At 48.6% G+C, this 26,135-nt stretch overlaps 1 protein-coding gene across 2 annotated transcripts in view; it reads left to right on the top strand.

Annotated features, from left to right (window-relative positions):
- Positions 1 to 26,135, top strand: part of LOC128847106 (zinc finger protein 512B-like) — a 79,165-nt gene that overhangs the window by 6,674 nt on the left and 46,356 nt on the right. For both annotated transcript variants that reach the window (XM_054046443.1, XM_054046442.1), the window contains exons 2-8: positions 4,820 to 4,945; positions 13,377 to 13,456; positions 15,032 to 15,160; positions 19,238 to 19,410; positions 19,600 to 19,844; positions 20,574 to 20,645; positions 22,759 to 22,893. In XM_054046443.1, coding sequence (XP_053902418.1) covers positions 4,822 to 4,945; positions 13,377 to 13,456; positions 15,032 to 15,160; positions 19,238 to 19,410; positions 19,600 to 19,844; positions 20,574 to 20,645; positions 22,759 to 22,893 — 958 coding nt within the window. In that variant the 5' untranslated portion in view covers positions 4,820 to 4,821. The remainder of the gene's footprint in view (positions 1 to 4,819; positions 4,946 to 13,376; positions 13,457 to 15,031; positions 15,161 to 19,237; positions 19,411 to 19,599; positions 19,845 to 20,573; positions 20,646 to 22,758; positions 22,894 to 26,135) is intronic.

The following is a 26,135-nucleotide window of genomic DNA, read 5'->3' as shown; positions in this document are numbered from 1 at the left end:
CTCTGTGCCTGGTAGCCCTGGCCTAGACTTCAACGGCAACTCCGTGCATGGAGAGCTTGCAGGAGCTGGTTGCTTTGCAGTTGATTCCGCAGCCCAGCGTCTTTGGAGGCAGAACACCTGAAATGTCTCCTTCCTTCCCATGACACCGCAGTAGAATGTCACCCTGTATCTGGCACATTGGGCAGCACGGTGGGAATGTTTGCCTGGAATAATGTGCATGGTGCAATATGATAATAATAATCCCTAGCTCTTCTGTGTATACACACACACACACACCTACCTATCTTATAGAACTGGAAGGTCATTGAGTCCAGCCCCCCTGCCTTCACTAGCAGGACCAAGTACTGATTTTGCCCCAGATCCCTAAGTGGCCCTCTCAAGGATTGAACTCACAACCCTGAGTTTAGCAGGCACAATGCTCAAACCACTGAGCTGTCCCTCCCCCCACTCCTATAGTGCATTTCACCGGTAGTTCTCAAAGCACTGGATAAAGAAGGCCGTTGTCATTGTCATCTCTGGAGAAACAGACACACAGTGAGGGAAAGTGACTTGCCCAGGGTCACCCAGCGGGCCAATAGCAGAGTTGGGACTAGACCTCTTGAATCCCAGTCTCATGCTCTCGCCACGAGGCCCATGCAGCAGCAAGGGCAGGTGCCTACACGCAAGCTGAATTCCAAATGATTCTGGTCCCTAGACCTTTGCCGTTACTTGGGATGGGACTTGGGTTGAGGCCTTAGCACGTGATGAACAGACCAATGAACATTCTTTTCGCGTAACTGCGGGGGAGCTGTGGCAGCTCAGATGGGCCAGTTGGGTTTGCTGAGCTGTGTGTCTATTGGTGTGTAATTAGGGCCAGCATCGTGTAGATTCTTGTTAATCGAGTTAAGGCAAACTGATGCAAAAAAAAGGAATTTTGTAGGAAGTTCTGAGGTGAAACGTCCGATCTGTTTAATTGTTTGGGGAGGAGGGATAGCTCAGTGGCTTGAGCATTGGTTGGCTAAACCCAGGGTTGTGAGTTCAATCCTTGAGGGGGCCATTTAGGGATTTGGGGCAAAAATCTGCCAGGGACAGTACTTGGTCCGCCTGTGAAGGCAGAGGACTGGACTCAATGACCTTTCAAGGTCCCGTCCAGCTCTATGAGATAGGTATATCTCCATATTAACTGAAGAACAAACCAGAGCTGACTTGGCAGTTCCTTAGCTGTGCCGCTGGACTGAATGAATGAGCGTAATTGGTTGCACCTTCAACATATGCACATCCTGCAGAGGATGGGAAACTGCCTCGCTGCTACGTGGGGACGCTTTGTCAGAGGGAGCCCCAGCAGCCAGCCTCCCTCCCTCCCCCTCCCGCAGCTCTGGGGAAGCTGCTGGTGTGTGGAGCTCCGAGGCTGTGTGGGGATGGGGCTAGGTGGGCTCAGGGAGAGGGCTGCTGTCCTTGGCATCTGGCCCCTTCAGATCCAGGGGGTTTCCCCATATCAGGTAACGCTGAGCCTTTGTGACCTTCCCCTCCCTGCTCTGAACCTCTCCCTCCCACCGGAAGGAGGCCACTCAGGCACCATGGGAGCAAGACTCTGATGGGAGCCCTGCTGCCGCAGAATAAGGGGGAATGTGGCACCTCCCCACAAATGCCCCACTCCTCACAGGTGCCCCAGCTTCTACAGGCTGGTTGGGGACCCGAGCAGGCAGCAGTTAGGCATGGAGGGGTATTGAGTATTTAGAGATGGAGGTGGGAGACTGGTGTTTGTGCCAGGAGCCAGGGGACAAGACACATGGGTGCTGTGGTGTTTGGGGATCACAGAGCATCCCTTCCTCTCCTGAACATGTGCCCCATCTTTGGCTTGGCCGGTTTGGACTGTAAGTTCTGGGGGGAAGGGAGCATGGGTTCTGTAAAGGACCATCTGCATTTACAGGGCTATACCGATGTTTAATTTCACAGCAATGCAGACTTGCAGAGTATGAATAATAACTGCAAAAGCACGTCTGAATTTTTAGGTGCTTGTAGTTGAAGGTCTCTAGGCAAGAGTGCGGCCTAGTGGGTAGAACACTGGACTGGGACTCAGGAGCGATGCACGTTCTCGTCCTGGCTCTGCAACTGGCCTGCTGGGTGACCTTAGGCAAATCACCTCACCCCTCTGTGCCTCAGTTTCCCCATCTGTAAAATGGGGCTAATGATGCCTCCTTTGTAAAGAGCTTTGAGATCTACTGAAGATAAGAGCTAGGGGCTGTTATTTACAAAACTGTGATGTGCACAGTGGGTCTGATTCTGGTATCACTCCAGTGACTTCAGTGGACTCCTGGTGTAGATGTGTGTAATTGAGGGTAGAGTTGGGTCCAATAAGTACAAAGGAGCAGCTTGCCCAAGTAAACCCAAGAGCAAAACAAATACCTAAGCATAAGTAAATAGTAAATACAAACAAGCAACCCTACAATAAACAACACAAACCAGGAAACATTTGGAGTGTGATGTCCATCGAGAGAACAAAATATTTGCCCCTTAGCTGATGGCACAGAATCACAGTGTCCGTTCAGGTGCTTTGTACCTTGCCTCAGTGTCTGTTAATTGTTTGGCAGCATGGCTCTTATGGGCTAGCCTGAGAGTGTCTGTGTCCAGGTGTGTGTGTGGTGGGATAACGTTATATCTGTCTTAAAAATGGCAAAGCCCTTGTGATTCGTGCGTGTCAGCTCTGTGGGACATCAAAATACCCTCCTGAGAGAGAAAAGTATAAAGTTGTTGATGTGTAGTCATTAACGTATATGCACTGAAGGATCTGTGCTCACGTGAAGATCCCTGTTAGAGGCACAGTAGCTTTTGGAAGAAGTTCCCGGATCTGGGCTATTTCTTCTCCCACTTTCAAAAACACACACACACCTTCTAATAACAGTGCCTAGCCTCATCAGAACAAACACACACACACCCACACATACATACACACACACACCCCTTCTAATAACAGTACCTAGCCTCATCAGAGCACTCTACAAACATTAGCTAATCAATCCTCCCCCTGCTCCTGGACAGTGGATAAATATTAGCATCCTTGTCTTGTAGCTTGGGAAATTGAGAGTTTAAATAACTTTCCCATGGCCACACAGTAGGGGTGAGTTGGCCACAGAGCCAGGCAGGTTGGGCTCTGTGCATAGGCCTATTTTGCAGAGGTCTCCCAGGGGGTACATCAACTCATCTAGATATTTGCCTAGTTTTACAACAGGCTACATAAAAAGCACTAGGAAAGTCAGTACAAACTAAAATTCCATACAGACAATGACTTGTTTATACTGCTCTATATACGACACACCGAAATGTAAGTACGATATTCATATTCCAGTCGATTTATTTATAATTATATGGTAAAAAAGAGAAAGTCTGCAATTGTTCAGTACTAGTGTGCTGTGACACTTTTGTATTTTTATGTCTGATTTTGTAAGCAAGGAGCTTTGAAATTAGGTGGAACTTGGAGGTACACAAGACAAATCAGACTCATGAAAGGGGGACAGTCATCTGGAAAGGTTGAGAGCCCGAGTTACAGCACTTGGCCATGTCTGTGTGTTATGGAATTGCCGTTTCAACCCTGCACAGCCCATTTATTTGAACTGAGGACCGACCATGCAACCTTTATTCACCTGAGTAAAAAAGGCAGGGTCAAGCCCTCGGGTCCTCAGGGAGATTAATCTGGCCTTCTCACTCAGCTCCCAATCGGAAATTGACTTGTGCATTAGAGGAACAAACTGCCAATGTAAACAGATGAGCCAAATTCATCCCTCGTTCAGCCCCATTGATTTCAGCTGAATGACACCAGGGATGGATTTGGCATAGTCTGTTTAATCATCCTTTACAACAGAGGCTGGGCTAATGGGAAAGAGCTATGCTTCAATTGATTCCCATCTACTTTGTCTCCACAATGCGCTAATTATAGAGACGCTGCTTGCCTCTCCAGGCCAGCCCTTAGATCCACCTGCCCCCTGCTGCCCTAAAATCACCAGTTCCTCAACACTAGCAGATTCATTACATACCTTCAGAGGCTTCCAAGCTATAAAAGCCATAAGGACCTCTGCCGCTAATGACTTCCGGAGGACCCCGTCGTCTCTGCTGCATGGGTGGCCTAGTGGATAGAAGTCTGCACCATGTGTTCGTGCCACTTGTTTTAACCCCTCCCTCCCTCCATTCATTTTATTGTGATGTTTTTACAGCGTGTTTGAAAATACTCCCCCTCGGGCTGGAATTGTAACAGCCAGCAATCCCAAAGACTCTTCCTGCCACCATTGAAGTTGATGGAGTTTTGCTGTCGGCTTCCACGGAAGCGAGATCGGGCTTTTCGGGATCATGTTTGATGTTCATTATTTACAGAGAAGCCAAACTGAATTATTAATCCGGGGGATCTAGATAACGTTAACAATTCTCAGTTTAGACGAGGTTGCCATTCATAACGAAAATTGGAAATTTATCACAGGATCTGTTCATTAAAACTCACTTTTTTTTTCTTTTGTTGTCTTCTCACGAAAGCAGAGAAATAAGCAAAGAAGAAAAAGCCGTTTGTTCGTTGTTTCTCTGTAGGAATCCAGCCCGTCATTTCGAATAAAGTCTTTGCTCTTGTATGCGTAGAGGAAACGGGTTTATAATGAAAGCAGCCCCTCAACCATATCTATAGTATCACTCAACCATAAAACAAATATTTGCAAATATACCCCGCTTCTTTTTTAAATGAGAACATTTAGTCCTGTTTAATATTTTTTCCACCCTAGATGCCTTTCTTGCTTGTAGCGTGTGCTTTCTCCGAGGCAGAAGGTTGGTGTGTTTTTAACATGTCTTCTGCTCGTTCTAGAGATGGCGGATCCATATTCCTTCAGAGGTGGAAGGAGAGCTGCAGGGTCCAGCAAAACCAGCGCAAGCAAAGAAGGCAGTAGGACAGAGATGAGGGTAAATCCGACCCCTGAGCCCCCCAAGCTGGGTAAGAAATTGGGTTTTCTTTTCTCAAAGCAAAGGGGGTGGAGGAGACAGGGCATAGGGTAGGTCTTGGAACCGTCACCTTCCAAACCAAGGGGAAGGGGACATACCTTTCAGCCTGCCAAAGCCTGCGTGTGAAGCAAAGACCCAGACTGAGGGACACACATTTTACATGCAGACCTGGGAAAATGCTAGAGGATTCGGTTAGGTAGCGTGACCCGTTCTGCTGCCTCAGTTTCATCTCAGCTGAGTCAAGGGAAAGGGGGTGGGTCAGCTTTTGTGGCCTGCATCATGCGGGAGGTCAGACTAGATGATCATATTGGTCCCTTCTGACCTTAAAGTCTATGAGTCTATGAGTCTACTGCTGATGTAAATGCTTTTCTGCAGTAAAGCGAGGGGTCCCTAGATCTGTATAGAACGTAGGGAAATTGGGGCTGGAAGTGAATGATGTGGCTTGAACCGAGGGGCAGTTGAACGGTAGGGAAGCAGACCTCCTGAATGCTGTCTGTCTATCTAGTCTATTGCGCCTTGGGTCTCATTTGTCACCCGCCCAGAATGCTGGGTTTGTGAATGTGTGAGGCCAGTGGGATTTGTTTGCTAAAGGTTGTCATTCCGGTGCAAGTTGATTTTCTATCCAGGGACCTATAAACCTGCCATAAGTTTGAGTTACTTTGCTGCAGCTTGCCATCTTGGGCCGAATGCCCTGGCTGGGCAAGACCCAGTCAGGAAGCTCATCCTCCCCATTAAGTGACCTTTCATCAGCACGGCGTGACTCACATGGCCTCCGCCATCCATCAACATAAGGGACGTCTCTGTCATCCCCACAGTGCAGCTCATTCGGATGGCCAGGACCGTGCCTCTAGGCAGTCTGGATACCGCACTCTCGTTTATGTGAATTCTTGGTCCTGATGGCGAGTAATTTTTTATTATTATTTATTTATTTGTAATGAGATTTGTCACATGGATAGTTTGTGCCGTCCACAGAAGAGCCTGAAACTCTCCTCCCCCGGCTGGCAGAATGGAGCGGCGCATTCGCTGATGTCCCCGTCTCTTTCCAGGAATGGCTGTTAGAAAGTTCAGCCAACTGGGTGATCTACTGGGCTGAAGTTTGTTGGTGCTTTTGCTCCATGTTGAGAATGCAGGTGCCCGAAGATGGCTCTTTTTTCCTAGTGGAAGTCGTTGTTGGCTAATCTGGCTTTGTTCTGTGGGCCACGGTGGCGATGCACAGAATGGGGACTTTGCCTGTGCTGATGGCTGGTGGAGGCCCCATGAATCATGTGGCGATGATGAACAGTCACTCATTGAGGAAGTTCCCTCTGAAGCACCTGGCATTGGCCACTGTCGGAAGACAAGATGCTGGACCTTTGGTCTGACCCAGGATGGCCGTTCTTATGTTGGAAAACTGGCTGCTTACATGAAGTTGGCTCTTTCCAGTGATTTTAGGTGCCCAATTTGAGACACTTTAAAGGGCCCTAGGATGGGTACTCATCACATTATGAAAATCAGGCCCCTTTAAGATGTCTCAAGTTGGGCCCCAAAATAAATGGTCACTTGGTAAAATCTTGGCCTAAGTGTTACTTTTCCTTGTAGGCAATTGCCGTAGTTGCTACAGGGATGTTATTAAATCACCGGTGGGACGGGAGGTGACTCACGTGCAGGGGAGTGTTCACGAGACACTCTCTGGATTAAACAGGGGTCCAGGCTCTGAAAAAGTTTGAGAACTCTTCTTAAACTGAGATGAAAGGCACCTTTGGGGCAAAGAATGAGACATTCCATTCCACAGGTCAGCATCCATCCCACCCCAAAACTAGGTGTCAGAGACGCTCCGACGGGCAGCCCAATTGTCTGAGCACTCACAAGTGCTTGTAGCTGCAGCGAGGTAGAAAATAATTAATTATGGACATATAATTGCTATCCGAGTGGTGTTACTCAGAGCTAAGTAGAGTGAACTAAATCTGTCTAAAGGCTTTTTTGGTTTTTGCTGTATCAGCTCTTGTCAGTGTCTTTAAAATAAAATAAAAACACCCTCCATTTTTAATTCCTCAACTTCCTGGTTTAAATGAATGTGACGGAGCGAAAACTTTTGATTATTCCCGCTGGTGGGAGAGTTCTGTGGGGTGTTAGTTCCTAACAAGGTTAATTTCGCAGGTGTGAAATTAAGCTTTGTGCAGATCCAGGGAGAAGTTGCCTCTGCAGTAATAAGCTTTGCTGGTGCTCTCTGACTTGCAGTCGTTCCAAAGCCCTGTGCCCAGCCTGTCTGTTCTGGGATCCGTTTCAAGGAGAGCATGGTTTTCATGCTGTGGCTTTGGTCTTGACCATGAGGGGCTTTGGATACCTAGAGAATCTGCACAGAATTCCATGTGCCTTAAAGGTACAGGGTTTGACCCTGTCTCTCAACTTTTTAGAAGATGTACACTTTGCATTTCTCTGCACAGCTGCGGGAATGGAGGAGCAAGGCACCTCCCTTGTACATGACTATAAACAATCTGGGTTTAACACCAGCAGCGCTGAGCTGTGCACGGCATGCCAATACAGTACATAATCCTGCCACACTAACCACAGCTGGCCTCCCTGCAGCTGTGCTGTGGAGCTAGCAGGTGGTGCAGATGGGTAGCTGTGAGCCCAGATGTTGGGGAAAAAAGCAATATATTTTCTATTCCTCTGGACTAGGCCTCCAATTGCTCCCTCTTCTTCATCCCTGACGAAGAAGCAATTTGCATCTCTGCCAGTGCTGGAAATGGATGAACAAGGAATTAAATTAAAAAAAAAAAAAGTTTTTAAAGTCTTTAAAAGTTTTTAAAAATATAGAGAGGATGAACTTCACCAACCATTCCAAACATGCCAGGCTCCCCACTGGCCTGCTTCTTTTCTTGGGGAACTACATAGAAAAACAGGGGCACGCTGTTCTTGCTGCGTTGGAATATTTTGAACTGGCAGAGTGTTTCGGAGGGACAAAGTGGAAAAGTAAGAGATATTTTTCAGAAAGGACTGTCCCTCCTGACAGGGGAGAACAGTGAAGTTGCAGGGTTGCCAACTCTTGCTGTTTTACTGTGAGTCTTGCAATATTGGGTGTTGGTCTTAAAGTCCCAGCTCCTGGAGTCATGTGAGAAGCTCAGCTTTCACTTACAATAAAGTGAAGTTTCTAGCCCTCATGGTTGCATAGAAAATCTTGAAACTATTACCTGTGTGCACCTTACAGTCTCAGAATCCAGGAGGCAAAGAAAAATATGTAACCAACAAACAGAATTTCTAATAAGTGGAAAACTCTTAACAGAACTTTGATAATGGTTTTGAAAGGGGACCTGCAAACCTTACTCCAGAACTGTACTGGAGCAATGAGGTTTCCTTACGGGGGGGTCAGATAGGTGGCTTTATAAGGCAGAGAGCTCAGCTTTCCGCAGTTATTTTATATTCCGTAAGGGTTATAACTGTGCCATAGACTAAAAGCCACATATTACACACACATCGTTCTGGATCAGCGGGACGATGGGTTCATGGCTGCCAAAGCTGAGCAGAACAGCTGGTATGACTTTAAGGAACTAGAAATAAAATACTAAACAGTCTTATTTTCTAGATGCCACTTTGCCCCAGGGTATTTGGAGCATACAGCATAAAACTTGAGAGGCAGCTTATTCTGAGGGAAAGTTTTGTAGGTAGCCAGGTAGCCTTTCAGCTAACTTGTAACAGTTGTTCCAAAAAAAGAAAAAGAAAAAAACCCACAGATCTAGCTTCTAAATTAGAGCCAGGTTCTGAGCCGGAATCTTTGACTTCTCTGGCCGTACAGCATGTGAGTTTGCAGAGTTTATTCTTGGGTTGTTTTTTGTTTGATTTTTCTGTTGGTGTTTTTTTGTAAATGTAAATTGTTCTCCACAAGCTGTTTTTGTTTCCCCTTCAGATGGAGCATTTACTAGCACTGTTTTTTTTCCTCCTTTAATTAAAACCTCCGCATCTAAGCCTGAATCTTCATTTTACTGCTTACTGTTTCTACTGGCCTATTCTGGATATTGCAGAGGGACGTCTTTTCAACCTGCTTTTGGGTTAAATTCACTCTGTGCACCACTTAAGTTGCAATTAAGCCCTCAAAGAAACGCTTAAATGGGACAGGCTTTGTCCTGCCCCTCTGGAGGGGGGATGGTTTCACTTTTTGGGGTGTGTACACTTTTTTGCACACTCCCACTAGCTCATACAAATGATAAGATTGACAAGCTCAGAACCCGTTTGTGTTTGGCTTGGAGTTGGTATGTGTCAGCGTTCTTAGTTTAGCAGCTGTGTGTCAAAAATTGTGCATGCGAGTGGTAGTGCAGGCAGAGTTGCGCATGCACACAAAGAGGTCCGGTTTTGACAATTTGGTCCCAAAGTCTTTTGAAGTTTTTATACCATGATTGTGGATATTTGCACCTTTCCAGTACAGCTGCAAATAAGGTCTAATTTAGTTACGGAAAACGTTAAGAATTTGTTTCCACTATTCATGTTGTTTCTGCTGTACACCGGGGCCTGCATTTTCAAAAGTGGCTTCTAATTTTGGATGTTTCCATTGTGGTTGCCAAATTTTTAAAAACCTGGAGGCTGGCTTTTCAGAAGGGCTGAGCACCCTCATCTCACACTGAAATCCGTAGATAAGCATGTGCCAAGCAATATGGATCATATCTAGGATCATATTTTAGCACAACTCTCACAGTAATTTTCTTAGAGCCCCAGCTCCTGGAGTCATGTTATTAAATGAGAATTGCAGCTTTCATTTAAAAAGCAAACGTAAGATTTAGACTTCATAGTTATGGACAAATGTGACCCCTTAAGTCTCAGACACCAGAAAGCAAATAACCCCCACTCCCAACCCAAAAATGTATTATTTTTAAAGTCGATCTCATAACTTTGGGGGCCCTGACTTATGATTGTTGAATGCTTGCTTTAAACTGTACCCTGTGTAGATGGAGACAGCAGGAACAGAGGGAGAATGCTAGCAGTCAAAGAAATGGGCACATGGAAAATGTAATAAAAATCACTAATATGTCCTTTAATATAACTGAAAAACAGGCATTTGCTATTTTTTGTCACTCTTAGTTGCTTCTGCCATCTTGCACTAGACCATTCCTGTACCTGACGCTATATTAAATGAAACAAAACGGTGTTTTTAACCGGAGATTCCTGAACTGGAAGTTAGACTAGAGAGAGATATTGCGATACCAGAAAGGCACAATGAGGACATGTTTTGTGGTGCATTCATACCCACCACCTCAGGCACAAGGCCAACGCCTCTAAGGTACGTATTTAAAGCCCCCTAAAACTCAATCTGCCATGTCAGCAACTGTATTGATAACAAAACCAACAGCCAGTGGTTTTGTGGGTGCATTAGCTCACCCGGACTCACACAGCCTGTTCAGTAATGACGCGAGAGAAACTCGACCAGGGCTTTAGAGTATGACTGGAGGCTCTTCTGATTCCTTGCCAGTAAATAAATACTTCAGTCGACTCCAAAAGCTCCTGTTTGCAAAATAAGCAGCACTGACCACAGATTGGAAGGATGTCAGCAAAACTGTCTCCTTTGCGGACTTTTGCACGGCCGTGCCTCTTCATCCTAGAGGATGTTCCTGGCGTGTCCTGTGTTAGGATCCCCAAATCTTCAGAGGCAGGCGAGGAGGAGAAGGAAACTGCCCCCTTCCTCTTGCAAGGAACCCCATCTGTGCTGTTAGCTAATGTGATAGGCCAGGAGAACAGCACTGGGGTAGTCTTGTCCTCCATGTTCATGAGGAATCTAAGTATGTAATTGCCCCATCCGTGGGGTATGGAGTAGACCCCTGAAAAATTTTTGATGCACCAAGAGCCCAACCGGGACACTGACAATCTGCAGCGGAAGAGGAAGGGCAGGGCTCCACCCTGCTTGGGTGACGCTGATTCTCTGCGGTATTACTCCTGTCTTATCCTAGAGTAGCTCCATTGATTTCAGTGTAAAACTGGAGTAGTGCTGGGAAGGCCGCCTGGCTGCTAGCTGGAGACCATAATGTTAGGACATAAGCAGTCATCTAGTGTTCAGCACTGTGATATGTAAGTGCACGTTGTCATGCTCCACCGTTCAGAAGGGTTCTGAGCTTCTGAGTCTGGCAGGCCCATGACAATAATCCTCCGCTGCTGAGTAGGGTTGGGCCAAACTGGAGCTTTAGCTCCGTTTTTGTTTTCAAGTGGGGTTGTATGAAATTAGAAAGGAGAGCGTCAATCCTGCTTGAAATGATAGGAAGCGACATTGGGACACTGGTGCAGGAGTCGGCAGACCCACCCAGGTCATTGGATACCAAAGGAGCTCGACCTAGTGGAATTTTCAGAGGATTCACCCTGTTGATTAAGGTTCTATTTTAAGGGTCCATTATGCTGGCTGTAATGCAGGATGCTAGTGGATATTTTATGAAAATACAGCCCTGAGGGACAGCCGCTTGGCAGATGGACTCTGCAAACCAGGGTCATTTGGGTAGGTACCTTGCTGCTGTTGATGTATTCAGCAAGTCTGATAGCGGAAAAACTGCGATAATCCAATCTGAGTTCACATGGGATGAGTTTTAGAACTGGGTGACATTTTTCGGACAAATCGTTTATTTGGTAAAAAGAAATGCAGTTTCGGCCTGACCAAAACTATTCACGAATTTGGGTCGAATGCGATGAATAGTTTTGGCTGCAAAAAATGACTTTTTTTAACGTTGAAACATTTCACGTCGATATTTTCAAAATGAAAATGTCAACTTTTCCTTTCAGAACGATGTTTCGTTTTGAAATGTAGCTCGATTTGTTTTTTAAAAAACGAAAAGGGGGAAAATAACGTGGAAAACTATACTAAAAAAATGTGGGGGGCGGGCGGGATTGTTTTGGGTCGACAGACCCAAACCATCAATTATTCATTCAGCTCCAGTGCAATTCATCCCTGGACAATGGAGCCAGAACAAGGGCTAGACATCATGATCGTCCCATTTAGGCCGGTGCTGGAACGTGCCCCGTCTGTCTGCGCGTTCCTGCATTCAGGCAGTGCCCATTAGGCACACACCCAGAACGTGCTCCCAGCTCTCCATGGAGAAGTGGAGCTTACGAGGGGGACACTGGCCACAGGGGGAGTGGGGGGGTGTTTCCCCAGGGATTGCTAGCGAGCTCCAGTAACTCAGTAATTGAGGCAGTTGCGAACCTTTTTCTTCAGCCCCCCTGTTTAGGGCAGGCTGATCCTACAAGCTGGATGTGAGCGAAGGCCCCGGAGGTGGGTCTTGGGAAGCGCCGCCAGGAGCTAGAGACGAGGTCGCTGTAAATAGGGCTCTGAAAAGACCCCAAGAGTGAGCTGGACTCCCGCTGGGACCAGTAAGGATTGCCTGGGAGTGAGGGCTCATGTAGGGAACCGAGGGGCAAGAGCCTCAAAGCTGCTACGGCTTGAGACCAGGCTAAGGGTCGGCCGAGTACAAGGCCCTCAGGATAGGATGTAAGCACTTCACAGGCTGCATGCTGGCCCCCCAGGAGAGGGGTGAACTTCCCCCCTAAACAGCCTCACAGAGATGATGTGCGGCATGTAGTCTCTCTTTAGGCTCCATCCTTTTCCTCCATCGTCTGTTCCTTCTTCCTGGCCTCACTGCCTCACCTCCAGTCTCTGCAACTCAGCTCCATAGCCATAACCCGTCACGCTCCCCTACCCGTGCCATCTCCTCCTAACTCTCACTTCCTCTGCCATAACGCTTCCACTCTAAGCACACCTGTAATCGCTACGTCGCTGTCCATTGCTGGGAGCCACTGTGCAGGCAGAGTGGGAGTGCAGCGGAGCTCTAAAGCATTAAGGTGGGGTGGGACAATTCCTATGTTTTCCAGCCTGGCTCGGGCTACTCAGTCCTGTTGTTGGATCTTTGCCCCCGGTTTCCTTCCCTGGTCATCAGGGTTTGGCCCCTTTTTCCAGCCCAAGCCTGTTTATTGTTGAAGACAAAAAGAAACGGATGAGTAGGGCCGGGATTTCAGGAGCACTCCACTTTGGCCCGGCTCTGCTCCCGCTGAAGTCAATGGGTTAAACGGGAGCAGAGCGAACCCAGAGCTGAGCGTTTTGAAATTCCCGCCCTTGGAGTTCGGCTGCTGGCGTGCACTGAGGTTGACTCTAACCCTGGCTTAGATCCAGGCTGAATCGTGGTGGTGTGAAGTTTGGACAGTCACGTAGGGTGACCAGACAGCAAGTGTGAACAATCGGGACAGGAGGTGGGGGGTAAAAGGTACCTGCATAAGAAAAAGCCCCAAAAATCGGGACTGTCCTTATAAAATCAGGACATCTGGTCACCCTACAGTCACGGCACAGTCAGGAGGGAGGGTTAGGAAATGTGGACTATCTGTGCCTGTTAATAGGCAGGAGGAGTCTAGTGCAACGACAGAAATCAAGGTCTCGACTTGCTGGCTGGGTAGCTGTGGGCCACATGTTCTGTGTTTGTTTGCAGGAAATGCAACCAGCGACAAAACAGAAGGCAAGAAGAAAGGGAGACCTAAGGCAGAAAACCAGGTGCTGAAAGACATTCCTGTAAGAATCCAAATCCATTGGTGCCCTGATCTCCCACTTCCCCCGTCTCTCTCTGTCTGAGTCTCTCCTTCCCGTTCTCTCTTCCTCATCCTGTCCAGCCCCCTGCAAAGTCGTTAGTAAAAAGCCCAACCCAACCCCTCAGGGTCTGAGGTGGGGCAGAGCGAGCACCAGGTGCCCAGGTGGTGTTCCTGATCAGCCAGTTTAATTCCACTGACTGCGAAGGAATCTGGGGGAGATGCTGTTACAGAGCCCGTGTGTGCGTCTGCCAGGGAGAAGGGGAGCGAGAACAGCCAGCCTCATTCAAAGCAACTCCCTCTTCCAGCATGAGGCTGCTTTGCAGTCTGGCTTAGCAGTTCAGGCACCAGTCTGAGTCCTTCCGGCAGCCCTTCGAGCTAGGGGAGACGTCACTCAAGCTCTGTGATCGTGGACGGTGCGATGTGGGACTGACCTGCAGGGTGCTGGGTGCCCGCTGGACTCAGCACCTCTCAGGACAGGACCTAGGGAGGCTGGTTTTAAAAACCAGACAGCGCAAGTGTTTGTTGACACAGATCAGCCATCGAGCTGCTCCTTTGGAAGCGTTTTTGCTCAGGCTGGCCCTGCTGTCACATGTGCTGATGAAGCTGTGTTGGCGCACACATCTGTCTGCACAGCTGGGTGCGTCCCCTTTGAACAATTTGATGCCAAGTGTGATGTGCTTACGGGAGTGACATGGGTGAAAGGATGATGTGAGCTAAGGTTTATTTATGGGGATTATCTATAAAGTACGGCTTAACAACTGACATGATCCACAGTGTGGTTTCTTCAGTAGGGTGGCCAAAGGGAGTGGTGTTTGATGGGTGGGATTGGAAGAACTCATTGGCATTACGTGAAAAATAGAGGCGGTCCGGGTTCCAACAAGTGACTGGCAGGTTGGGTGCCACACTTGAGACACCTGTGTAGTTGCTCAGCGCTTTCGGAGAACTGGGCCTCTTCACGGTGTCTCCAGTTGGACACTCAGCATCGCGAGTCACTTGAATAGGCTTTTGCATGTCAAGACGGTGCTTTCCATTAGGCAGGTTAGAGATCTGGCGTATTCAGCGTGGGGGTGTCAGAGCCGGTTTAATTATCGGGTGGCGTGTAGTAAGGTGTGAGTTGTTCCCTGGGGAATTGTACAATTTAATTTCAGCCCTGTAGCGTGGACAACATACGGAGCAGGTTGTCATTAGACTAGGGTGCGGCATGATTTGATGACTAGATGAAATGTGAGGTGGTTAAATCACTGAGGCGACTTTTGGTGAGATTTACGGGGCTGGGCTAGAATGTACTTTAGTCACCTGGGAAACACAGTGAGAGATGGGCTGCTTCCCTTTTGCAAAAGGTGCAATGTATGAGTGCGTGATTGCATCCCCAGTATAAGCGAACCTGAGTGCATGTACCTGACTGAGGGTGGAAAGCAGGTGGTGACAGGTACAAGTAGTTCATTTTGAGTACATGCTGGGCCCGCCCTTCTGAAATGTTCGCCCCAGCATGTGTTGTGTTCACGGGACGCTGGAAGGTGTGTATTCAGCTGCATGTCACCATGTCTCCCTTTCTCAGCTGCCCCTGATGAACCAGTGGAAAGATGAGTTCAAGGCCCATTCCAGGGTGAAGTGCCCCAATTCAGGCTGCTGGCTGGAGTTCCCCAGTATTTACGGCCTGAAGTACCATTATCAGCGCTGCCAAGGGGTAAGGAGGATGGAGGTTTGTGTTTCATTTTGACGATCAGTTCTTGTGTGTATAATTTTCAGTGTTCCCCTTCGCTTCCAGCACAACGCCCACGTCTGGACGATTTCTCAGCAGTAGGGCTAAACTGCCTGGGTCTCTCAGGTTTTCGCAGGCACCGTCATACTGAGTCAGTATTTTATCCCCCTCCCTCCTCGAACCGTCCGCCCGTGTGCAGTGCCATCCTGACATCTGGCTGGAAGGGAAAGCTGAGCAGTACCTGGCTGGACCTACTGCACCTCTTCCCCTCATTCATCACGTGCTCTGTCAGCTATGGGAATGGGTTTCTCCAGGATGCTTTCCATTTGGTGGCGTGGTGTTAGTGAGCATGCCGGAGGTTTCATGCCCACGAAAGCTGTGTAATTGGCTGGCTTGGATTATTGGGCAGATCTCAAGAAGAACACAGAGGCTGTGTCTACACAGCAGTTTGGAATGAGCTTTCCAGCCCGGGTCGACAGTCTTGGTTCAGTGGGGCTCGTGCTAGTGCGACAACACTTGAAGCTGTGGCTTGGGCAGGAGCGCGGGCTCTGAAGGTAGGGACGAGGGTGGGCTTCAGAGCCTGGACTCTGGCCTGAGCTGCGACTTCAAAGCGCTGTCTGCACAGCTATTGTTAGAGCGCAAATGCCATGTCTGTCGACCCCCCGCGCCCGCCCGCCCGCTCGCTCCCAAATGCTGGGTAGACATAGCCCCGCGACACATGCGCTAGCAGTGCTCTAGCTAGCTTGCTAGAAGTATCAGTGAGGGTGCAGCGAGGCGGGCTACACCACGAGCTAGCAATGCGAGTGTGCACCCGGGGAACCTGGGGGGCTTATGCGGTTAAGTCTGATCTGAACTTAACCTTTTTCCTAGTGTATGTGCAAGGTAACACCGTTAGACTGATTTACCTGCCTGAGCTCTAACCTAATCAGGGCTACCACTTGACCTGTTCAATCACACACATAGGTGCTGGGACTGGGGGTGCTATTGCACCCCCGGCTTGAAGTGGTTTCCATCATATGCAGGGTTTATAGTTTGGTTCAATGGCTCTCGGCACCCCCACGATACACATTGTTCTCGCCCCCCTGACCTTGCATATACCCGAGGAAAAAGCTCACTTTGAGGTGCGGCGTAGTTAGCACGTGTTAGCTAAGCCTGACCTACACTCCACCACTTTTCCTAGTTAAGACAAAGCTCTCTTGTTCCTCAGAATATTGATGCCTTGAATATTCCTTGAAAATCTATGGAAAGGTCCCAAAATGCCTGGGTTGGTTCATTTCAATCATAGAAGTGCAGGACTGGAAGGGACCTCAACAGGTCATCTAGGCCCGTCCCCTGCACTCCAGGCTGGCAATGAATGTCAGGAGCATGACAATCAAAATGAGCTGGACCTTTTAAAACATGAAAAAATCCAAAACCTCCCCAGTGGAGCCACCGTTTGAACTATTGGGGGAAAAAATATGGTTGTGGTTAGTTTGAATGACTCAGCTGTTTAAAAAGGAAACGAAAACTTCATTTAATTAGGCTCTTCCTTATCCAGGAAGATGCTAATTTTGTTTGCCGTTGTCTTTTGTGCAAGTATCTGTGCGTGAGTGTGCAGGTACACGCCTACCTGTGTGTGCATGGTGCAGAAATTCAGGCTGAGTTACTATCCCGCAAAAGGAACTTGCTCACCTGAATTATGTGACCTCCCCTCTAAAAAGAAAACCACGTTCCTTATGGACACCCAAGGAGGGAGGGCGGTGGAGGGCAAGGTGAATGTACTTTTGGAGCAGTGTGTGAGATGTAACCAGGTCCCCACAACAAGGTAGACATACGAGTGTGAATAGCACCTGTGTGATATGTGGTCTTGAAGGTGGTTCTTTGCAGAGGGTGGGTGGGGGTTATTGTTAAAGATTGATTGATTGATGTGATGGTAGCGCCCAGTTTGTTCCAGGCACTTTACAAACAGAGGGAGGCACAATCCCTGCCATGTGCAGCTCAAAACCAGAAATAGGCTAGCGGAGGAAATACGTTGTCTTTTTTTATTATTATTGATTCAAACCCCACCCCCCAGAATTTTTTTTTCCCCTTTTTTATCTGAGCAGTTGGGATTGTGCAGAATTTCTGGGCAGGCTCCAAACAGGTGAATTTGTCGAGATTCAAAGGCAGCGAAAACTGAGCAGAAACCTTTCTGTAATCAGCAATCTCCCCTCCATTTTCTGCCCCACTTTTATGGCACTGAGGGTTGCTGTTTATTTCAGTCTCTGCCGCTGTTCTGCAGTTTATTAAGAGGCGGCGCGGGCTGTACACATGGGGGTAGGTTTGCTTTACCTGCCACGGCCTGGGTATCTTAGAGGATGGGCAGAGAACATTTGAAGTATGGAATAACCACTCCCTGAAATGGGATTATCAAATGTATTAGCCTCTCCAGCTGTCGTGTTCCCTTCAGGTCAGATTGTGTAAGTGGAGGAATTTTGCGTGATCATGTGCAAAGCTACGTTAGTACCGGCTAAGTGCAAATCAACAGGAAACTCTGCCTCACGGAGGGCCCAGGCCAGTATCCAGCCCTTAGCCCAACTGACTGGACTTTGTGCTGGGGATGTGCGAGGGAAGAAAGCTACTCCATGGCTGGTACTCCAGCCTGAGGCTACAGAAACCCCTTTGGCTGGTGCACTGCCTGCCTATGGTGGGTGGATCTGCAGTGATGTGCATTTGCCTCCTCGCCCCCAGTGCATCTCTGTGCTGGGGCCTGGAGCCCTGGCATGCATTCCCCAATGCCTGCGCTGCCTTCTCCCACCCTGTGCCACGGAGCTGCGTTGGTTCTGCTGAACCTAAGGCCCTCCGTTGCTCATGGAGGTGGGCAATAGTTTCCCCCAAATATAGGGGCCAGGCCAGAGCCTGCAGTTGCCCTGTTTGAATGTACAACGGGGGAGGCAGTGCACAGGGGTCTGATTTCCCAGGAGGGACCTTTGCATACAAAGAGGCAGATCTAATACTGAATTTCTTGACACTTCCCAGTACATACGTGAGGTGAAATCCTGGCCTGGTTGGAGTCAATGAGAGTTTTGCCATTACTGTACTTTCACCGGGGCCAGGGTTTCACCTCTAATCTCTTTAATGGAGACGGAGTGTTCTAAAACTCAGTTGCTGCTTGCATCCATTAAACTCCAACTCCTTCTATCCAGCCGGGCCAGAGGAATGCTGCCTCCCCGACACGTCCCTTGTCTGCACACGTCCCTCAGTGCCAAGGGGCAGCGCTTTCCTTTAACCTAACAGAGTCCTTCCGTAGGCAACCCCACCCCTGCCCCATCCCCCTGGATTCCCATTGCCTGGGGAAAGACGGATTGAGAACCTCAGGTTTTTCCCTAGCAAAATGATCCAAGCCCCACATGGCCTGGTCCCCGTCAGAATTCTAAAGCAAGTTGAGAGCGAAGGCCCCTCGGCAGGGCTTTGCCTAAGAATTAAATTCACGGGGAGCCCAGGCTGCGTGGAATGAGGGAGTGCAAAGAGAATGGGAAAGGAAATCCCATTGCAGGATTCACCCTCCAGTTCAAAGCTGCAACTTGAGATAAACTGGCCCCCTGTTCTCAAAAAGCAGCCATCTGAATTGTGCACAAAACTCCAACTTTCTAGCAAGCTTGCAATTGCATGTCTCTGGGCCTGTTTGCATGTGCACATGCAGGATTTGCGCTTGCAGTTTCGGCGGCTGACTGTATTAGGATCTCTGTTATGCTTTTATTTTAAAAAAAGGGATTCTGTTTTCATCCCCACGAAGGACCAGATTCCCCTTTTGATGCACTGGGGTGTGTGTAGCTCACTAAAGCACTCCCTGGCTCCAGTTTAAAATGCTGGCTGGAATTTCCAATGGAGCCAAAGAGAAATAACCCTCCAATTCCCATTGAAAGTCGATGGGGATCAGGTACCTACGGCCCTTGTGCTTTTGAAAAGCTCACCTGCTGTGGCGTGTGTGGAAAGGGATTCTTCTACCTCCCCGTCTTGGCAGTGTGAGTTTGCAGGAAGGTTCTTGCACTTGCAGGGAAAGGGCTGGTCCTTTCCCTCTCCCACCTCTCTGCTCTCTTGCAGGGGGCGATCTCGGAGAAGCTGACTTACCCTTGCTCTTACTGCGAAGCTGCCTTCACATCCAAAACCCAGCTGGAAAAGCACAGGCTCTGGAACCACTTGGATAGGCCGGTACCAGCTAGCAAAGCAGAAAACAAAGTGCAGAAAGCCGTTGGCAAGGCCAGTGGCAAGAAAAGGTACCGGCGCGTGGCTTCGCTGCTTGCCAGTGTTTTGGGGAAGGCTGGGAAGAGAGAAGGGGAAAACTCCCAATTCCCTTCCCACTGGCCACTGGGGTGCAATCCCGATTGGCCGTTGGGTTGGAAGAGGTGTCAACAGCGTTGGTTTCTTGACTCCGCTTTACATAAGCCCTCTATGCTTTGCCCTAGAGCTGCTGAGAGTTCAGATTCCCCCACCATCCATCCCAAACAGGCCAAGGTGGAGAAGACTGTGGTCCCCGAGAATGGAGAGTGCCTGGTGGAGAGCAGGAAGAACAAAGTATTTCAGATCACGGCAGCGGAGGCCGTAGCAGCAGCTACCCCGACGGCCAAGTCTTCGAGCTGCAAGGATCCCAAACAGCAAGGGGGCACGCAGGCTTCCCTCCAGGAGGAGGACCCAGAGAGGATGAAGCACAGTAAGATTAGAGCCCGGGGCTCTGTTGGTTCAGGAGGCTGGAGTGGGCGGTGTCCCCGGGCGAAGGGTAGAGTCACTCCCGGTCTCCGGGACAGCAGTGTGATGGAGGGTGACTCCGTTGAAAGCCATGGCCTCGCTCTCCGTTTACACTCATGCATCTGGCTCCCGGGGAGCAGGACACGGTGAAGCTGCGCAGCACAACCACAGTCAGAAATCGAAGCCACGTACACGGAGCAGTCAGTCGGAGGGGAGCGTGCCTGAGACTGACATGGGTCGGGACTGTATTGGGCCTGGAAAGTGGGGCTGTGGAGTTCCGCTCCCAAAGCACTAAGGAGACTGTAGGTGCAGAAACCGCGTAGGGGGCTAGGGGGGCCATTAGTCACTCGATGCCAGGTTGGTCTACAGCCTTCAGCAGTCAGATCTGCCTTATGATGATAGGGATCCGAGGGTTCGGGAGCAGACTTTTCAGCTGCCATGGGATCTGGAGAGAAGGACAGCACCTCTAGTGCTCGACGAGGGTGTCAGACTGAGGGTCCCACCCATAGCTGCTTCATTTCAGGGCAGTAAAGCCCCTTGCGGGGGGGGAGGGTAAAGTAAGGTTGGATCCCTTACTGCTCACCTTCTGATCCAGAGTTCATCCAGGTGCCTTTGCCTGTGTGTATTTAAATCCACGCTTGCAGTGCAGTTATTTGACCAAATTTTTATCTCTGTTTTCTCTCTCTCGAGTCAGGAAGGAAACAGAAAACTCCTAAGAAATTTACCGGGGAGCAACCGTCCATCTCGGGGACGTTTGGATTGAAAGGTAACATACGGGGCAGCCCTGTTTCAATTCCAGAGTCTATAGCTTCCCCCTGTGTGTTTCCAGAATACTGCCCCTCCTCCCTGCTCCTGTGAAGGCAGGTATCTGAGATCTCTTCATTACCCAGGGCACCCCGAGCAGAGCCTCCAACAGAAGCATTGGTTAGACTCTGTATCCAAGATGGGACCTAAAACTTCACCTATGAATGGCTGATGACTGAGATGATCTCCTCTGAGCTGCCACCCAAAAAAGGAGGGATGGGGCAGCACGAGAAGTATGGCTGCATCATTCTGCCTTTGATTTAATATTCTACCCCGAGTATGCTCCAGCATCCTCATCTCCTGCCCCATCTCAGATGTCAGCACCTGGATACAGGATCCCTAGTGCCCTTAATAGCCAGTTGGGGCCTGGAGTTCGCGGGATATTTTTGCATCATTTTTGCACACAAAGTTCCTGCCGTTGCCTGAGCAAATCAAACATCTGTGCTCACAAATATGCATTTGCACTTGTGAATGCTCAGTTTTCACATGTAACTCCTCCCGTGCGGGCATGTGCAGAAAGAGCATGAAACAGATGCCTAAAAATGCACATGGCTCTCGGGACTCGCGTTCTAAAATTCCAGTCTGCGGGTGTTGGACCAAAACGTGATTCTGGGCAAACAGGTCTTGCTGCAACCCATATCTGCCCCTATTGGCCAGATTTTCAAAAGTGGCCTTTAAAACTGTATCTTCCATTTCTTGCACACACCCAGGTGGGTAACCTGCCTGTTAACTGCCCATACAGTGTGAGGTTTTGCCTGTGCAGAGCAGAGGGGCATCAGATGGAGCTGTTATTATTGCTGTTTATTTGTTGGTCCATCAGCTGCTTGTCTGGGACTACACAGTACATAGGGGAAGACACGATCCTGGCCCCTTTCCTCGGTGGATTATGGCCAAAAAGAATCACATAAGAAGTGTGTCTGGAGGGACCAGAATGAAAAGCGAGGAATCGCTTATTCCGAGCATGGAACAAGATGCACAGCTGAGGTGGGAGAAAGAACACAAAGGCATGATTAAGCAGGGAAGCTGGACCGAGTGCCGTTGGCTCTGTGTGTATATATAACTCTGCCTGCTAATCCCTTTTCCACCAGGAGCAAATTTGTTTGCCTTTGCAGTCAGACTTGGCAACACGGCAGCTCACTCAGCAGCGCAGGTGGCAACAGCCTGGTCTCCCGAGGGATTTCGGTTCCCACGTGTGCCTGGCACTCACTCTCACGCTAGCCCTGCTCTCTGCTCTCCTATTCCCCGGCAGTTTCACAGTCTGACAACACGGCCTGTTTAATGAAGTCCCAGGATTCATGATGGCAAATTTTTAAGGCTATGGGGAGTAAAGATCCCATTTGTGATCCCAGAACTGTGTTATTTAATAGTAGGGACTCTGGATTCCTTTAGCGAGCAGATCCCCAAAGCTGTACCCTGCATGCGTCTCTCAGCAGAAACAGCCCTTTAATATTCCAGTGTCTCAAAAGCGGGGGAGGGATAGCTCAGTGGTTTGCGCATTGGCCTGCTAAACCCAGCGTTGTGAGTTCAATCCTTGAGGGGACCACTTAAGGATCTGGGGCAAAAATCACTACTTGGTCCTGCTAGTGAAGGCCAGGGGCTGGACTTGATGACCTTTCAGGGTCCCTTCCACTTCTAGGAGATGGGTATATCTCCATGTTATATTATTATTATAATTATCCTCTTTCAAATTCCTCCATCAGGCGTCAGGTAGAAATCCCTCCCAGCGTGCTCCCCTCACCCTCCATCCCTTATCTGAATGTCCCGTGCTCTGTCTTGGCTTGGAATTTCCCAAGCTGTAAATTCTTTGGGAACAGGAAAAGTGTCTTGCTTTCTGTTTCAAAATTCCAGGTGCATGCGTGACTCAGCATATCATAGTCATGGGTCAAATCTTGCCATTGCTGCTTAGTCAAAACTCCCATGGACTTCAGTAGGCATTGTGCCTAAAGGACTGCAGGATTTTTGCCTAATGAATCAGTTAGATAACATTCACCAGAAGAGCATCCATCAAATCTCTCTGTCTCAAGGCCCCGGTTTCACGGTGTATGTCTTTAATAAAGGTTGCTCTCCTTCTACAGGCCTGGCAAAAGCAGAGGACAAGGCAAAGGCCCATCGAGCCAAGAAACTGGAGGGGACCAGCAGCACGGATGAGCTGAAAAAGAAGCCTCCAGGAGCTGGTGTGAAAAGGGAGGCCGTGGCGCATTTATCCTCAGGTGAGGCGTGAGAATTCCCCGGCCTGCTGAGAACTGGGTCACTTGGTGGTAACCTCCCAAGAGTGAGGGAGGAGAAACAAAGCAACAGTTTGGTTAATGGAGCTCGGATAATGAGAGACCAAAGTCATTTTGCCTGAGTGAGGAATGACTAGAGGTTAAGAAAATGTTTCGATACTCGTCTAGGTGCTTGGAGCACTCAGAAATAGCTTATTTTTGAACCTTCCCATTCACGATAGACTCAGTTCTCAATGTGGACTTCGGGGTCTTAGTGACATTGAGGCCCAGATCTCAGGCCGAGGCTGAGGGGTGCTTGGCAGAGCTCAGGAGAGGGTGGCCGAGAAGATTATGCCGCTGTTTCACCCTCATGATCCTGGGCTGGTCTCCATTGTTCCAGTTCCCCATGACAATTTAGAGCAGCCAATAGGCTGCTCTGAGTTACCCCAGCTGCACGTGGCCCTAAGAGGCCATTTTAGCAAGAGGCCATTCAACAGCAGGGTGAGGTGTCCTTGCCACAACCCCTTTCTCTTGGCATTTTCCCCTGCACCACCCACAGGGAGGGATAGGGACCACTACACAGCTCCCAGTGATGCTGCAGCATAGGAGAGCCCAGTGGCCAGTGCAGGGAAAGCATCACAAAACTTCCCCAAGGCAGCCTCGAATCTGCCCTGTGGTTTCAAGTAATGACACTCTACGCAATGGAAAATGACATAGACCCAAATCTTGCCCCTCATGCATGAAGTCCCTAGCCAAACTCCCACTGACTTCGGTGGGACCAGCGTCTGGACTGTCGGCTGCGCTTTGTGCACAGTTCTTCCACTACGGACTGAATGAACATACCGACCATTTTCTATCTGGAGCCTGTGTTTCGGAGTTCTTCCTCAGGCGGCACTTGCTTTCGCTGGCAGTCTTGACAGCGAGAGGCATGCAGGAGGTGCAGAATAAACACAGCTGCAGTGCTTTTCACTGATTGCACATGCAAATAAGTGGCTCTCTCAGCTCATCACAATGCGGAGACATTCAAATAAACAAGCTCAGTGGGCCACATGCTGACCATACTTCCCCGGTGTAAAAGCAGAGTCACCCTCTCTGAGTCAACGGAGAGACCTCCAGATTTACATCCGTCTGCGATCAGAATCTGGTCTCCTGTGGGGTTTTTTAAAATCTCATATCACACATTTAAATAAACACACGTCAGAGACTTGGCATGCAGACAGTAGCTGCCTGTGTTTGTGCAGGTGGCAGAGATACTAGTTACAGAGCTTACGCGCACACAGTCGGTTTGGAAGCCTGACGTTGACGTTTACGTTTCATTCCTTCGCTGAGTTTCTCTTAGGGGAGATGAGTTGTTAGGGGGAAGGAAGGATCACTGTCAGCCACTCTGGTCCCAGCTTTCCTCTAATGGCCTGCTAAACGCTATTATACCGTTCACCCACTAGGTGGCATTGTGTGTAAAATACCTTCTTTAAATGAACCTCAGCCCTACCTGTCAGAGCATTAAAGGATCTTAAACACACCAGGTGTGATCATCATAGGCAAATTCTGTAGCCAGTCCGTATCTGGTACAGGGACATGATATGGTATCAGGAGTAAACTAAGAACAGAGACAGAAGGAACAAAGCAACAAAGGTTTCAAGATCTCATCAACATGCCACTCTTCAGTGCCTCCCAGAGAACTTCAGCCTTGATAAGCCTTCCCAGCGGACAGACTGGAAGCAGCGTTTTGCAAGATTTCGAACTGCAAACAAACTCCGCAAAGAAACTGGAGATACACAGGTATCTTCTTTAATTTATGCTATGGGTAAGCAGACAGAGCATATTTTTAAACCCTTTGACTTTACTGAAGACCGTCACAAAGATGTCTGTGAAAGGGTTCTGCCTATATTTGATGCAGACTTTGTACCTCATTGACATGTGTTCACCAGAAAATTCAAGAACCAATGGGAAATGTTGAATTTTTATAAGAGCTCTGCATACATTGGCTGAAAACTGTGATTTTGAGCATGCAAAACTTGAGAATATCAAAGAGAGACTGGTTATTAAGTTAACAGATAAAAACCTTTCACAGCAGCTACAGTTGAAGAGAGATTGAAACTTAGCTACAGCTGTTCAGATAGTAAAGCAGTCAGTATTAGTGAAACAACAGAACAAAAGGCAGGAACAGCCCGAAAACCCTGAAACTAGCTTAGAAGCTATGAACAGACGCTTGAGAGTTAAAAGTCATTATCATACAACTCCTGAAGGAAGGTGAGAGAACTCCCAGACTAAGAGGGACAAATTCCAGCCTACATGCACAAGGTGTGGGAAAAGTGATATCCCAGGAGATGATGCATGGCCAGCTGGAGACGCACGGTGTAATACATGCACGAAATATGGACATTTTGTGGCTGTTTGCTGCACTGAAGCAGTCAGGGAGTTGACTCAAATTACAGACAATCAAGAGGCATTGTTTCTGGGATCTATCACTTGTGAGGACACGGAGCCTGCCCGGAAATTGAATATTCATGACAGAACTATTGACTTTAAAACTGACTCAGGAGCTGATGTCACAGTCGTCTCAGAAAGGATTTACAATCACCTTCAGCCTGTCCCAGACCAGAGCTGAAGTCACCTGACTCAGCTCTGAGTAGCCCTCCAGGGATTCTGAACTGCATGGGCCAGTTCCTCACAGAAATAATTTACAAAGACAAAAGCTTTGCATTCAGAGTGTGTGTGATCAAAGACCAACAACCTTCTCAGCCAAAAGGTGGCGGCCATGATGGGCCTAGTAAGAAAGGTGGAAGTCGGAACTCTGGAGAGGAGTTGTTGATACTGAACTTTTGAAAGGAGATCCAGTTCAAATCAACATAAGAGACAATGCTGAGCCATACAGTGTACAGACACCACTTCCTGAGAGATCTAGGAAGAGATGAGCTGCAGATTTATGCAGATTCAGAGGACATAATTAGCTGGTGCTTGTGGACTGTTTCCAGGTATACTGAAATAATGTACTTGAAAGACGTAACGGGTTGCAGTGTTATTGAGAAACTGAAGTACCACTTTTGTTCACTTCAGTATTCCAGAATAACTAGTGACAGACAGTGGACCACAGTTCACTGCAGCAGAATTTAAGTCATTCCAAACAACACGTGATTTTGACGCTATTACTAGGAGCTCACATTACCCACAAGCAAATGGAGAGGTGAGAGAGCTGTACAGATAGCCAGGAAAATCCTACAGCAGGAAGATCCATTCTTGCTCTTCTG

This window comes from Malaclemys terrapin, chromosome 12 (genome assembly GCF_027887155.1).
Source record: "Malaclemys terrapin pileata isolate rMalTer1 chromosome 12, rMalTer1.hap1, whole genome shotgun sequence".
Classification (NCBI taxonomy): Eukaryota; Metazoa; Chordata; order Testudines; family Emydidae; genus Malaclemys; species Malaclemys terrapin.
The sequence above is the reverse complement of the archived record's forward strand: the minus strand, read 5'-3'. Positions and strand labels throughout refer to the sequence as shown.